At 41.6% G+C, this 16,124-nt stretch overlaps 1 protein-coding gene across 2 annotated transcripts in view; it reads right to left on the reverse strand.

The window, feature by feature from the left end:
* LOC110981812 (forkhead box protein K2-like) overlaps positions 1–15,186 on the reverse strand; it is a 35,393-nt gene extending 20,207 nt beyond the window's left edge. Inside the window, exon 1 of one of the 2 annotated variants that reach the window (XM_022239754.2) lies at positions 14,774–15,186. In XM_022239754.2, coding sequence (XP_022095446.2) covers positions 14,774–15,177 — 404 coding nt within the window. In that variant the 5' untranslated portion in view covers positions 15,178–15,186. The remainder of the gene's footprint in view (positions 1–14,773) is intronic. The other variant, XM_022239753.2, reaches the window with a different exon arrangement.
* Between the last annotated feature and the right edge of the window lie 938 nt (positions 15,187–16,124).

A 16,124-nucleotide genomic window follows, 5' to 3' on the forward strand; every position in this document is an offset into this window, starting at 1 on the left:
TGTTCTGTTGATTGATTTTGATGTGTATTGCCTTACAACATCCCATGGAAAGATGCACAGCGCGCAAGGTGCATAGCAATGTGTCATAGAGTGTTACACCTGCACAGTGAGCAGGGGCAGCACCCTGGGAACCAGCCACACGTGTGGACAGGCTTAAAAACACGGACAAGAGCAAAGGACAGCAGAGCAGGGAAATTAAAACCAGGCAAACCTAATTCCTAATTTTGTTTAATTTTGATACAGCAGAAATTCCGTGCCATCAACTGTAACAGTCCTGACTACAACAGCAAGCTTCCCAGTCAACAACAATGAATGGAAAATGTTTGATTATAATAGCTGGAAACTCTGGGTAAACAGATAAAACTCTGTACTCTGACCAGTAGGGCAAATTCCACGCAGTCTTCTGTTAAACCCGGAGTTTTTATTTACAATCCAAGGGGTTCTTTGCATTGAAGTTTCAGTTTAACAGTGGCAGTGAGCAAATTAGATGTCCAAGCATGGTTACCTTTTCTGTAATGTATAAGAAAGGAAAGGGAAATAGTAAGTAAAAAAACCCAAAACCCCCCCCACAAAAAAACAGGAGTGGAGGATAAACAGGCTGAGTAAGCTAACAAGTATTCCACTAGTTTCCTGTCATTTGCTTTGAGATAGTTCTATATCACTGCCAAAGCCCTTACCTAGTTGAAAGGACCATTTCTTTGGTCGGGGACGTCTAGACTGTGTTGTGGGGAAAAAACAATTGTTTTCATAGCATTTTGGGTCTTCAGGTCCCCACAACGTCTACATGTTGACACCTGTTATCCCCACAACCAAGGAAGAACATGTGCATTATAAGCCTGTTTGATATAACGATATTTCACGATTTTTCGATATGATGTTGATATCGGACATCATATCGTTTGTAAAAACACATATCGGGATATCTTGCAAATCGATAAGCCAAAAATTATCACGATACGCTCCAAATGATGTAATGTACATACACATAGGGAACTCAATGCACCACGTGTTGAGCACTGCATGCATTACTACATTTAGGCCACACAAATACTCCACTGAAAACCTCAAACCACAAAGTCACTGTTGGCCCCAAGCAGCTGCAAGGGTCTTAAAAGTATTAGAGGGCAGAACCAAACCAACAGACTGTACGCATGTGTAATGTAGTGTACAGTAAACTCCAGTTAAGTCGACTCTCTCACTCGGGACTCAAGATCATCATACCGCGCCCGCGCGCTGCACACGGCCATTTTCCAATATTCAACTTCATCTCCGTCTCAGGCTTTGTCTCCAACACCAATTCCCGATTGTGAGCCTGAAGCGTTTCAATTAAATTGAAGTACTGTAATGTTTGGCTCTTTTGCATCTTACTTGATGTTTTGTGCCACTATCAAACTTGCTTTTGCGCTTACATCTTCGAAGTCAGGTAGTAAAAAAAACAGTTGAAGCCTGAACAGAGACAAAGTCGAGTATTAGAAAATAGCCTACATGTTAAGTTCATTCAATAAGGCGACCCCCAAAATGATCAGAGCGCATGCGTGTAGCCCGAGAGGGGTCCCTGGTATTGATGTATTCAACCGCGTGCATGCATCAGTCAGGCAGTGTGGGGATTGTTGCTTGACGCTTTTAGGCAACCGCGGCAAAGGAAACTGATACCAGAGCACGATATTTTTAGTGCCGACTTTAATACACGAAGGATTTTTGGTGGTCTTGTGGAAAAGGGATCGAGTGAAACATGCCGACTTATGAGAAATAAATAACGACTTAGAAATGAGGTGAGGGCGTCAATACCAGAAGCCCCTCTAGTAACAAGCATATGCTCTGTCCATTATGGGGTTGCCTTATTGAGCGAACTTTACCGCTAATGTGTGCGGGGAAATGGCTTTTCTATACGGTGCCATGATATGATATATGATAATTTAATGTCCACAATTTCCATGTTGAAATTTGCTTTCCACCAGCATATAAAAGTTCTAAATGTAGACATAATACAAAGGCCTGTATATCATTTTTTTTTTTTTAAACGTGGCACTCGGGACATGGTGATTTCGGTCGTGTTTATTTTATGAAAGGAAAATGACGTCATCATGATAATATCGGACATCGCGATATTTTTTTCATGACATTGTGATATGAAAAGAAATGAATATCGAACAGGCTTAGTGCATTACGGGGGTTGCTTATGAGCATCACACTATCTGCTACTCCAGACTAGTTTAGACAGATTTCATTAAATCGTGAAGCTTGATTGGGGTCGACATTACACTCACTCCACTCAAAATCTTTTAAAATCTAGAAGATTTTGCTCTTGTATAGGTTTAAGCAGACACAATGTGCCACTGGTTTCCAGGGTGATGGCAGCATTTGACAAATTCTGGAATGTTGGAATAAAAAAGTGCACCTTTGGGTGAAAAGGAACCCGAAAAATTAACACAATTTAAATCCACTTAAGTTCCAAAAATCCCCACCTGTTTTGGATAATGCAAAAATGTTCACCTTGCATAACACCTGCTCTAGTGCTCTCTTTAAATAAATGCTCTATAAAAAAGATTTACATTTGTACATTTCCAGACAAAAAATGCACCCGAGGCTCTATATGAAAAAGATTCTGGTTCCAAAATGGACAAAATGTAACCAAAACATGAACAGTTCAGAAAAGCCTACTCTGATCCAATAAATACATGTAGTGATGATTCCATCACCTGTTGACAAGAATCACGCACTACCCTAATCCCTCTTGATTTAGTGCAATGACTGAAAATACATCAGCATACTGTAGCTGACAATGAGCTTGACTATTTGGATGGAAATTCATTGGTGCAGGCCTTGAATTTCATTTTTTTTTCAGGGCACTGCCATTTAACATTGGTGGACTGGCTGAAATAAAGGGGAGTAATGCCAAACGTAAGAGCCATCAGCATGCCAAAGTTATGGGCATTGATGCCATCCCGAATTTTTTTTTACATCGTATGAAAATGATTCAGGTCTAAGAAAAAGTAGGATACGCATTATAACTGAACATGTCCGTGATAAGCACTGAACCGGCAGCCAAGTGTTGAAATGCATCGGCCTGTTTTGACTGCAGCCGTTCTTTCCTCGGCATTTTGCGTACCACAAAAACTGGCCAGGCCAGTGATTTTGCACACAGCATACGTGAGAATTAATCAGGGTAGTTCCGATCGACCATACCAATGTTGTGTATGTAGAGTTTGGATCGCGCGCGGCACATAGCACTAAACTGCAAACACTACATTGCGGTGTTAGTTAAAATACTGCCCTGAATTGTCCCGTGCGCATGAAAAATGTGGAGCTCTCGATATACCGATAACGCGTACACGTTGATGAGTACTTGTTCTAGACTGACATTATTGCATGATACATCAAAATACTTGGCTTGGGCTGACGCTGTTATGTTAAGTCGTTGGGCAGGCCGGAGGGTGTCGCCTGTGTCGTGCTATGCTTGCCATTGCGCAGTGTGCATAGAGTGGGCCGGGCCGCCAGTGCGCGGCGGGCTGAGTGTATGATATTCCCACATACACACAGTGCACGCACACCCTGCGTTATGCGTGCATGCCATGCATTTGGACGGCGGTGTGAGCAATCAAAGAATGATGTGTATGCTGCTTTCCATGCCGCTTTCCGTGTACCTCGCTGAACAGAGGCAGTTGATATACACGCACATACAGGCACAACGGCCAAGAGAACAAAAAGGGCACTGCCATCTTGGCGGTGAAACATGATCACTTTTCGGAGGCACCATGGCCAAATGGGAGGGCACCGATGGCCATGGTCGTTGTGAAATTCGAGGCCTGTTGGTGGTAATTCCCCCTGCCACGGTTTTTATAAGTCAAGTCTCACAACAATACAAGTGTACCAACAGTTAACATCTCCCTCCCCCATCTACAGTTTGCAATGAATTGAAATGTTTTTAAATGCCCTGATCTAAACGTACCTACACTCATGGTGCACCTATGCGGTGAGTACCCAAAAAACAACATACGTATACTGTACATGCACCCCTTGAAGTCACATGACCTCCTGGACACACCACAGGATGTGCAACCTTAATCTTTGCACTTCTTCCTCCGAGCCTCATCTTCACTTTGATTTTCCACTCATTTTTACAAACCTGAAAAGAATATTTTGGAGGCTGCAGAGTGCATGTCAAGTCTGCAACTGAATGGTCTTGTGATGAACCAGGTATTTGCAGCAACAGTATACAACCTTGACCTTCATGCTTATTGTTCCCAAGGCTTATCTTCCGTTTGATTTTCCACTCATTTTTGCAAACCTGGAAAGTACATTATGGAGAGTACAGAGTACATGTAAAAATGTCAAGTCTCCATTTGAATGCATCCCGCGATAACACAATATTTGTGGCAACTGTGTATGACCTTGATCTTTGAGTTTCTTGTTCCCAAGCCTTATCTTCACTTTGATTTTCCGTTCATTTCTGCAAACCTGGAAAGTAAATTTTGGAGGGTGCAGAGTGCATACATGTATCTTGCGATGAACAAGATAACTACAGCAACCATTTAAAACATGCATAAAAAAGATGTACATGTACTCGCACATTATAAAAGAACGGTCAGTTTAAAATGTTTTGAGATGGAGGACATGTGGTGCCACAATTTAACTAACAAAGTGTTGTGTTTTCCACTTTCAAATTTTTTTTTTTAGCTTGTCTATCACCCCATCCTTCTTCATCCCCCACTTCTCAAAAAAAAAAGATTTGTGTGATAATATTCGCAAAAATATTACATTTGGTGGGACTTGAGGTAATGCCACATGCGCTGCCTAAGTGGATGTAATTTCTTCCCCAACCTTTTTTTAGCTGAGGCCCGGTGGGTGACTAAGCCTTATTATTCGAGGAAATTATAAACTGTGCGGTGTGGCTGCGTTTTTCCTTCTTTACTTTTTTCTCAATGAGAATGAATCAGGACTTGGGAAGTTCAAGGCTGATAGTGAACACACTAGCAATGAGCTAACCAGCTCATTGTAATCTGTCTGTAGATAGGTAAATATTATGGGTAACCAACCACTGGCAATATGTGGGAGTTGTCCACATCAGGGTAAAGGGAAATTTATGGACTATCAACGGTCTCCCCTGGGATTGTATGACCTCATCTAAGAGGAAACAGGGTATAATGAGTAATGAGTTACAGCAAAGCAGTATCAATATCATGATATTTGTAAATGTAACCTCCTTTGACTTTCTAATGCAGCTGTTTCACAATAGTGCACCAACAAGAATTTGCAACGCATTGGCCAATCACGATGTGTAAAATTTGCCGACCCAATGCGCGTTTGGAAATGGTCGACAAATTTTGTGCGTTACGATTGGCCAGTGTGATGCAAACTCTTGGTGGCGCACAATTGTGAATCGCCCGTATTGCTGCTTTGGAGGGGCCTGGAGTAATAGATCAGGGCCAAGTTTCTGCTTAGCAAAGTTAACTGCTGAGTGCTTTGAGTGCAATTTCATTGCTTTGATAACCACGGATCTCTGTGCTCAAGATCGCTACTCTGAAGTAAAGGCAATGACGATTCAGTGCCAGCCTCTTGTTGCTTATTACATGCACCCCTGCAATATTAATGCTGGCCAATGGTAATTTTTCTGGGGGGGGGTGTAGTTAGTGAAGGTTAAACTTAATTCAAAAATACCTCGGAAAGTTTCTTTATGCAACGTGTAACGTGACTGTGTATTAATATTTGATAATGACTGCTGCATTTTGATAATGCCCGAAGCGTGAAAATGCACTGGCACCTGGATGTGAGACAGTTTAATCTATTCCTTTTGGTCAGGTGTCTGTGTGCTCTGTAGCACACAGAACTCACCACGCGAGTGGCAAGTCCATATAAAGAAATTCTTCGGGACTACTTGCACAAGGAATATGAAAACATATTAATCCATTTATCGTATATTGATTTCTTTTGACTCTGACTGAAATGGTATTTATGAATGGGAATAAATATGTGCTTGGTCGGTCTTGAATGCTGTGGCTCGGGCATTAGTCGCGTCCATTCTCCTGAGCCAGTCTCAAATGTACGCCCATCTTAAATGCTCAGCCACCGAGCTGTATGTACTTATGGTACACAGGGCACCCTAAAAAAAAAAAAGCAAAAGTTTGAAGGTTACTCTCAGGCAACATCACTTCTTAGGTAACGGCACACCAATGCTGTTTGCTAGGACAAAGGCATGTGTGTTCCTTTGCTGCGAACGATAATCAATGGCCTGGTAACAATATACAAGTCGTCAAGTACCCGTACTTCATCACCTTGGGCCTGTTTTCTGTTTCACGAGGATCTGGATCACGATCAGTGAACTGACGCTGGTTCACTGACACCAGAGCCCACCTCATGGATAAAGCAAACCAGCTTTGGGATCACTGATCGCGATCCAGATCTGCTTGAAACAAACAGGCCCCTTGCACGCCGTGCCCCATTATGTGTGTCTGCTGAATAGACTGATCGATTACATCCTGCTCCTTGACAATTTGACTACAACTAAGATTGCGCAACCATATGTCTGAAAAGTGCGATGTGCTTCGACTACAACACATACAGGGTATAACCAGGGTCGGATTTAAAAAGCTAGGGCGAGTACCACGCCCATGCTATCAAGAGAATCTCTTCTTGCCTCAAGGTGCACAGGCAGAAACGGCCAACTTGCAATAGTATTCGACAATGTCAATGACTGCACTGCATGTAAATGACATTTTTTTTTCCAAATTATAACATGTCGAAAGTCACACCACCTCTATCAGTAAGATCTAAAATTTTGGGAGTGGATTTCATCAGGCACACATATTGATGTGTTCATCATTCAGCTGTCAGTTCAGACAACTGGCACACTGTCTGGCAGTAAACATGTACGAAACTTCTGACCATGAGCAAGGAATTGTTCACTTTGCTTAGGTACTTTGCAGGAAAGAAAATGGAAAAAAAACAAGAAGCCATCCCTCCACAGAACAAAAACGTCGTTTTGAGATCTTCCATTGGATGCGTGCATGTTTTTCCAGTCTAGTCATGGAATGATGACGTGCCACTGCAAGACGGGGACAGAGCCACATGTAAAGGAAAGGGTGGCTCAACAAACCTCTAGTAAGGAGAAACTTGTGGTGGCAAGAAAGAGGAACTGGGGCTCCCTTCCAGACAAAACACCATGGTGTTTTTCGTGGAACTGGATGCCACCAATTACCCTTTGAATCAGCAAACAGGGGACTTGGTTCAACATGCTTTTTGAAAATACTGCTGTGTAAGTTAGCTTGAATGTCGCAAGATACGATCGTGCACTACACGGGGGGGGGAGGAGAATCAAAGACAAGACAATCAAAGACAAGTAAACTGTCAATTTTTGGACAATTGACAGAAGCTCTTTTACGAATGCCATTCCCATGGGTCATGCATTTCTATCAGATTATTTCAATATTCATTATTGCACTGTTTTGGAGGTGTAAGAGAAAAGATTTTTTTCTAATGATTTTTAAACAACAATGAAACCGTTTTATCATGGACCCAGACTGTGACCAATCAGCATGTATGCACCTACCCTTACGCAATGGAGTCATGTGACAGCTGTCAACCAATCACACAGCCTTGGAGCTGTTTCTTACTAATAGCTCCAAAGATGCATGTGCACAAAATAAAGTGTATCTGACAGGGACGATCAACACATATGCAAACATGGGAACAGTTCTATTAGTGCAGCAACACTCATATGCACTGACCATGTCTGAGCTGACGGGACATCAGGTGTTTTAATCATAAATAGCTCCCCCCCCCACTGAATACTGAACTTGAAGGGTTACAGGAAATAGAAACTTTTAGATCACGGGAAGTATTTCAAAATAATAATAATAAATAAGTAACCATTTCAAAAACATCATAAATTTAATGTTTACCCCATTAATTGTGACCCCAAAATGAATAAAAAGTTCCAGCATTTTCCCACCCACAAAAAATCCCCTTTTGGCCGTTCGCCTCCCAGGCTGATTGGAAGACGTCATCGCAAAAACGATGCATGTACAGTATACATGTACATAGTGCACAGTACATGCAGTATCGCACGCAATAGACCACATTGTGTTTGATGAAGCTTGGCCCACAGACAAACACTGTCTTGGTTCAAGGCAGAAAATTAAAAGAGACAGTCCGACCGTGTCTTTCTAACAAGTACACACGTAATGTAATGGGTCAACACATGAAGGAAAACACATGGTCATGCGCATAATCACCCCAGATGTTGATATGACCTCTGACGACCCACTATAATCTTCTCACTCCTTGATAAGCAGGGGTGAGCTGGGATTTCTCAAATGGAAAAAATACCTCCACAAACACCCAACAATTGTCCTTATTCTGGATTTGTTCCATGATCTTGATTATCATCTATCTCCCAGTGCTTTTTCCTGGTCTAAAAACAAACCATCTACAAGGGATGATTTTTGTTTAAATAGTATGCTTTAATCAAGCCACTGACTGATTAACCTCATACAAGAAATTACGTAAGCAAAGCTTACAGCATCGTTTAGGTAGCATACATGAAACGCATTAAACATGTGGGTGTTTAAAATGAGATCCAAATAATTTTCACAATTATCTTTGTTCAGATAACAATCAACAAAACCATCTCAGTCAAACGACCGAAATCAAAACATCTTTTGGATAAACACATCTGCCCTCAAGAACAGTCAAAGAGTCAACAGCCTTGCAGTCATAACTACCATATCATCACTACCTGTCCCTCAGAAAAACATCTCGGGTCCAAACAGGGAAGAAATTGACGTCAGCACACTCGCATAGGAATCATCTTTAAATCCTTTCCCTAAGTGTCAACACAGGCAAGATGTATTTTTTTTTTTAATGCTCCTAGGCATGCAAAAACCAAATCACGACCTCGTGCAAATTGAATGCATTTCCTAGGGAAAGAAGCCAGGGAAATCTGTGATGATACATATTTTTGAGAAAGACTTCATTCCCCTAAGTCTCCACAATGAAATGTAACTGCAATTTAGAGCAAGTTCTCCAAGACTGGGGGTGAGGTTTCAGGTCTGTTGACAGTACATTGAAATTTAAGCATTTTGAGGAATGATAACCAAGTGTCATAGTTATTTGAATGACATAAATATAATTTTTTTGGGATCTATGGTTTGTAAACAGTACCAGAAAAAAATTTTGCATTTCAAAGGAACAAGCATCCTTGTACATCAACCTCAGAACAATGTCAGGGGTTGGAGAAGGATTTTTCCTTGAATTAATTTAAATCTAGATCTTTTGACTGGCTGAATTTGTTTACTTCTTACCCAAATGCAATTGTTATATCAATCATTCTGAAAAAGCAAACGGGAATAAATGCACAATGGCTTTCCAACATCAAAGAAGAGTGGACTGCTACAGGAAGAGGGGGCCAAGAAAACTTCATTGCCTTGACCCTTTGAGACAAAGCACTGATGCACTATCCGCTCTGAGCGGGAACAAAAGAGGGCGTGTTTTTCAATGAAATTGCAGAGCTCGAATTTCACTAAGCCACCAAAGTCGATGGCCAAACAATTGGCCGTATGCAGTAGGCTCAACTACAAGTGCATAACTGATTATTCCGTGATGTAAATGGGTTGGTCAACCTTACGACGAATGGTGTTTTGGTTGGTAAGCTCGCACTGTGCAGTCGGAAAAGGATGCGTCAACATTGAAACAAAACATGTTCTCTGTTTAATCTATGGTTTAATTCACTTGAATTATGGTTTTTTTTAAATAAATTTTCTCTAAATTAAGCAATCCTTTGTCAGGAAATGTGCCTGTTCCTTTCGGATATATGATGTTTTGTCATGGATTATAAATTACTTAAATATAAAAGCTCAAGCACATAAAAACACCATTTTTCATTTTTCCAGTTTCGTTACTCATTTTGTACAATATATTACACCTCAGCATCAGTGCCTTTCCTTTGCAGATATTTTGGCCTTGTTGCCCATTACTGGCCACAGTGCCCTTCAACATGTCCCATTTCTTGAGGCCAAAATGGCAGTGCCCTCTCCAAAAAACGCAATTCGAGCCCTGAAATTGACATTCCTCAGTATATGAACTTACCACATAGGCACAATTTTATGTGCGTTTGATGCAGGGAATGCCGAGTACGTACAACAAATTTCTTCTGGAATGTATGGTCTTCGCGTGCACGCGGAACACGTGCGAGAACTCGGTTGGCAAATTCGTTAGGAAATTTGTCCCAGTCTGTCTTTCTTTTGCCGGAGAAGGCGCACTTCAACTCATGGCAGATACATGATACAACAGGAACACATTGCAAGTTTATATCTGTGTCAGGAGGATGGGCTTTTTGATTTCTGGGAAGGGGCAATAAACTAAGTCACAGTACAACAGATAGATGGTAAAAATGCTGAACCAGATGATGCCATGACATTTCATCAATCGTTGTTAACAGTGCGACGAGCAGCGCATAGTAAGGGTATGTTTTGACTTGGACTTTCCCAGTATGTGCAGTCATATGACCTTTCCTTCTGCGGTCACGTGGCAGCCACAGAGTCAGCAATTGGGCTGCCTGCGCGCAAGCTACAATTGGGTTTCCAGTGGCAATCAGGCTACATGTAGCTTGAAACTTTTTGGCTGCTGGCCCGCGCTATAGAAGAATATTTGGCGAGTGCTTAGCTATGAGCATCCACAAAAACATGTTCACTCTGATGTTGGCCTATGTTTGAAGGATCCAGGAGCTGAATTTTTCTTAGAATCCCTTCCTGTGTATCTCTGTACTCTTCTTCCATGTATGAAGACAGTTTGACATCTTTTTTGAGTTATGTGAACTGAGCAGTGCACTTTTTCAAACATTGAAAATTGACCAAGCATTTCTGGACAAGTGAGGGCGCTTTTGCTTTGATGTAAATCCAGGAAGACATGGTTCAGGTTTATGTTTTCATGTTCAAATTGTGAAACCTAAATTTGATATCAGGGAACTTTTCTGTGAATAGGATTTTTGGTGGATTGTTGCCATATACTTATACTGCAATAAATTGCCAAAGAAAATGAAATCTGCCATAGCAGTGGTTAAAAAATCGAGAAATTTTCTGTGCACAAGTCAGTGCAACATTGAGATTCAGTGCCTTGGACGACATCATAGTTCTGCTCATGAATATGCAAATCATTAGCATAAAAATAAAAAAATCAAAATATGGGTTAAAATTGCCAAGCATAAGTGTAAAATAAAGTTAATTGAAACCCAAATATGTAATTGCAAGGTTTTTAGTAAAATTTATAAAATATTTCTATTTCCTGGTTCCTTTAAATAAGAAAACGTAATTCTTGAATAAGAAGCATGTTGAAAGTCATTTGCGTACCTTCCACCGATCATAAGTCGCGATCATAAGCACCCTGTATATGTACATGCACATACATGCACATGTACGTGTAATGGTTCGTATCGTGGAACAACTGGAAGGTCTTGGAACCACGACTGGAACCAAGACTAGCACCAGCCCTGCAGCCACCTTGTACAGGAATTATTAGACTTGGCTGTTTCTCTCCATCTCTCCGGATGAGTACGCACAATGCACATTATGCTTGAAGGCAGAAAAGCATGGACTTTTAGAAAAAGCATGCAATGTGTGGAAGATGTGCCCATACAGAAAGATTACACATGTAGCATCCGACTCCACTTTGTTGGTTATGCGCAGAGGGAGCTTAGTATTGGAAGATGCAATTCTCTGCAACAAGCAGGAGCTTTGTGACCTTTTGTGGAGAAAACAAACTGCTACTGTAGATTATGATGAGACGTGATCACCACACTGTGACCTCGAGTTGCAAGCTCCTGGATAAAAGTGTATAGTTGCATCTGTCCCTAATTGTGAAGCAATTTTCATGAAAGTTTGAGATATATTTCAGTCCCAGGAAGTCAGGTTGGCGTAGTCGTTCTTTCCTCACCTTTCACCTCTACAGTTTGATTCCCGGCTCGGTCCACAAGTTGATCGGGTTTTCACTCATTACCTGATTCCGTGGGTTTTACCCAGAACATTTCTCTGGGTTCTCCTCCCACCTCTAAAACTGTAGGCCTAATTGTTTCTCATCGTCTCATCTCTGCCATGTCTTCACTACAGGTTTCTGCAGGCTCGTGAGCCACAGTGACTAGGGTGCTTTTGAGGAATCCTTGGTGTCATGACCAGAAATGATTCTCGCAGTCAGCATGACATCACTACGAACATTTAACACGCGATAAAGGGGGAAATTTACCCTTTGTGCGATTCAATAATGTACAGATCGAGTTCCCAGATGTCTGGCTGCAAGAATTAAAAACACTAATACTAGGCCTGATGTCATTTCAACATTTGGGAAGAATTCCATATACGAAGTCCACTGTAATATCGCGTAATTACTACAAAAGTATCCTTACTTTGATCGCTGAATGAAGACGATTCCAATAGGCATTGAAGAGCTGAACATCATAGGACAGAAATGTGGAGTTTTGGGCACACTTTTGGAGCTACACATGGACCAGGTTTACATCGACAGGCGGCCATCTTTGCTTCTGAAGAACATGGCGAATGCGCACGACGTGTGCGCATGAACCGAATCATATCCGGAAGGGGTTGGGCTGCCACAAGCATTGAGGTAATTTTATGCATGAATCCGCAACACGAGGAGTGCAGAGGGCCGTCATCTGTCTGGATGGATCTACACAGTTCACGAGGTGCCGCGCAATGTGCCCTACTGTACATGTACAATTTTTACTTGGGGGAAAATAGTGCGTGTTTTGCGACAATTTTTAAGTTGGAGGATTTGGTTAGAAGGAAAAATGGGCCCAATTTCTTTTACAGACAGTTTGTAAGTTGGACAATTTGTTTAGAAGGAAAAAAGGGGCAAATTTCAGTCTTTTAGAGAGTGCTTGTCAGTTGGAGGAGTTTTTTTCTATATTTATACAGAGGGAAGGGGAAAAGGGAGCTGAAACCTGTCTTTAGATTATTGTGTGGCTATCTGCGCTCTAAAATGTGAGGGTAGGCTTGTACAGGAGAAGAACATCCTTAAGGATTTGATTGAAGTGGTCTACTCCTGCATGTCGGCAGCGCCACATGTATTCGGCCGGGTAGAACCCAAACTGGTCGCTTCCACTGTATGGTGTGGATAGTCACCTCTGTCACCAATTGCGCGTAAGACTCCAATTCTCGCTCATAGTGCATGTATTGCTAATGGATGAAGCAACACTCCACCTAGCCTGAGTTCTTATACAGCATTGGACTGAAATTCCTTCTTTCGTACGGCCGACTGCATTTCTACTTGTTCTTTCTCTCTTGGTTTACATAATACGACGTACGGAGATAACTCACGTCATACAGTCAATTGTGCTCAGACATGTACCTTACCTAGTTGATTTCCTTTGGCACAACCTACTTATATTAACAACGGATAGCCACATTTATTAATATTTAAATATTCTAATTTATACAAATATTCGTGAATAATTACATATTCAGTTTCATAAATATTTAATTTTTTTAAATATTCATCTTGACCTCATCTTGACCTCTCCTTAATTCAACCGTAACTTTATATGGAACATATCGACTTTCTCCGGCAACAAGCGCTCGTGTGGCGTGGTCAGTTAGACTGCTGTATTTCTATACCTAACAGTTCTCTTCATTGCAGGTTCGCTTCCCCTTTACGACACAATTTGGATTAAATGTCTTAAATGTGTATACTAACTGTAATAATCCTTGTACTAATGACAGGAAAACTGTGGAGAAATAATAGGACGGGATAGTGAAGGAAAGAGGAAACGGTAGAGGATATAGTAGGGAAAAAAAGAACGGCAAAAGGACTCACTTTTTTGCCGTTTTATTGCGTGGGGCCCCTTCTTTTTAAACCTGTCCCCCTAAGTTACTGAACCCCCTTTCACATCTCTATCCCCCAAAAATAAATGTCGCCCCTTTTTAAATCTGTCCTGGAGCAAAAATTTCTCCTAAAAAGTGAACTTCGTATGTGGAATTCTTTCCCAACATTTTTGCAATGACTAACCTTTACCTAGCCCCACTAGTGTGACACGGACTCTCACTCCCACTCCATCCTTAGCCACACATCCGTATACGCAATTTCGTGAATTACTGAAATTTTCAGCGCACCCACTTATCATCGTGGGCGCAATTTCTTTTGAACACACAGATGATCCTTAACCTCTCCACTTTCTTAGCGCCATTTATTGAATGATTTCACTCACGTTTTGGTATTTTCCAGTCTTTTTGCCTTCACCCATTCAATCTCACGGACTCGCTCTCACAGTCGCCATCTTTAAAATAAGGTCGTTGAACATTACGTCACTTGACCCCTCATCGTCTCAACGGCTATTCCATGTCAAGACGTATCTAATACACAGACTGCGCGATAAGATACTACATGTGCCAATGGGCTCTTCCAAAATGTTGGCAGCAGTTTAGATTCTCGACATGCGTATAAGGATGTGTGGCTAAAGATGGAGCGCGAGTCCATGCCACACTAGTCACTAGTCATACTAGTGGGGCTAACCTTCACCATGTTCACTAAGATCACAACTGATGAAAAATGGAGGCAGGATGCAACGTTTTGTCAAAAACAGTGGATATTAATAATCAGTAGATATTACTTTCAAAGATCGGCTGGATTTTGCAATATTCGGTTTGCGCTTGCGCAGTAGCCAGCCAGCTGATAGATGTACACAGAGCACGCACGCTCTCGCAGCGTGGATCATACCCCAAAATTGAAGTTTAGGTCATAAATTACACAAGAAGTATGTCGTCTAACTTACGTTTTGGGAAGTTGGAGGGGCTGTGCACCTCTTCTTTGGAACACCCCGTCAACGAAAACCCCGTTCTTTCCGTTGCAGTTTAGAAAGAAGTTCCTGTTTTCGTAGACGATCTCGAGGTGTTTACGAGAGATAAAACTGGAGTGTCCCATGTTTACATCTACCTCGCCTTGCTTGCTGTTCCGGCCGATCGTGATGCGAGATTTTCGGACCAAAAACTCAAAGTCCCGACCCTCCAGGCGGGCAATGACACTGCCTTTGTCACCATCGTCCATCCACGGGACCCTGCTTGGGCTGGCAGGGGCAGATTTTAGCGCTAGCAGCGCCCAAGCGTCGTTATCCGAGGCCTGACGGAACGTGGCCATCCCGCAGTCAATTTCGCAGTGGCGACAAAATGGCCGACACATATGAAAACATCGCACCACCTCGTCCCTCAAAAGAACCTAAACGATCCCATCATGCATAGGGAACAACATATTCAAATGTACGCTACTGAGGACCATGTGGAGAGCATCGTGAACTGTGGTAACTTGTTTTGCCGTTCTGGGGCTTGTTTATCAACAAACTTGGGAAGTTCGCGAACCGTGTGCAATATATACTCAGTCTCGCTTGGGACTTCCCAATAGATGTGCGTGTACATCACATGTAAATGTGGTGAAGTATATTTGCCTTTGCGTGTAAATAAATATCAACGACTGAACTTTTTGTCATCCTCGGCCATGCTAAAAACTGGTTTGAGGTGGAAATATGAAATTGGTGTTCAGCGAAGTATCAAACATGGGTACAAAGTAGGGGAAGGGCCGAAAGGAAAAGAGCTCAGTTGTGTCAGGTGGTGAGAAACGTTGAAAGAACAATGTGATTGATCATTTTGATAAATTTCACCTAGATAACCTAATGATCTATTTCACATCGCAATATGAAATCTGTGGGGTTACAAACATTTTCTTGCACCACAGAGCAAGGACACAGACTCAAACCAAAGGGAGTATACATTCCACACGTAGTCGATGCAATAAATTATCAAATTAAAGATGATAAAATATAATGCAATAAGTGAATAAACGGCTAAACACATTTAAATTCACGTTTCCCTGTTTTGCAGTGAAATTTGATACATCTTTTTAAACTGAAGTACCATGGTTTCATTTTAAAAATCCCTTTAGATATTGTGCTTTAATTTTTTTTTGCCGTTAAAGAGGCCCATCTATATTTCAAACCCTGCTTTAGAGACACTTGGTAGTGGCCATGGAGTTTTATGAAATTATTAATGCACTAACTTCTCATTCTCCGCTCCGCGCGGAGAAACTTTGACGCCATGACATTTTTAAACCATATAGAATGAATATTGAATTAT

Source organism: Acanthaster planci, linkage group LG07, assembly GCF_054643075.1.
Source record: "Acanthaster planci isolate LZ-2023a linkage group LG07, COTS_SCS, whole genome shotgun sequence".
NCBI lineage: Eukaryota > Metazoa > Echinodermata > Asteroidea > Valvatida > Acanthasteridae > Acanthaster > Acanthaster planci.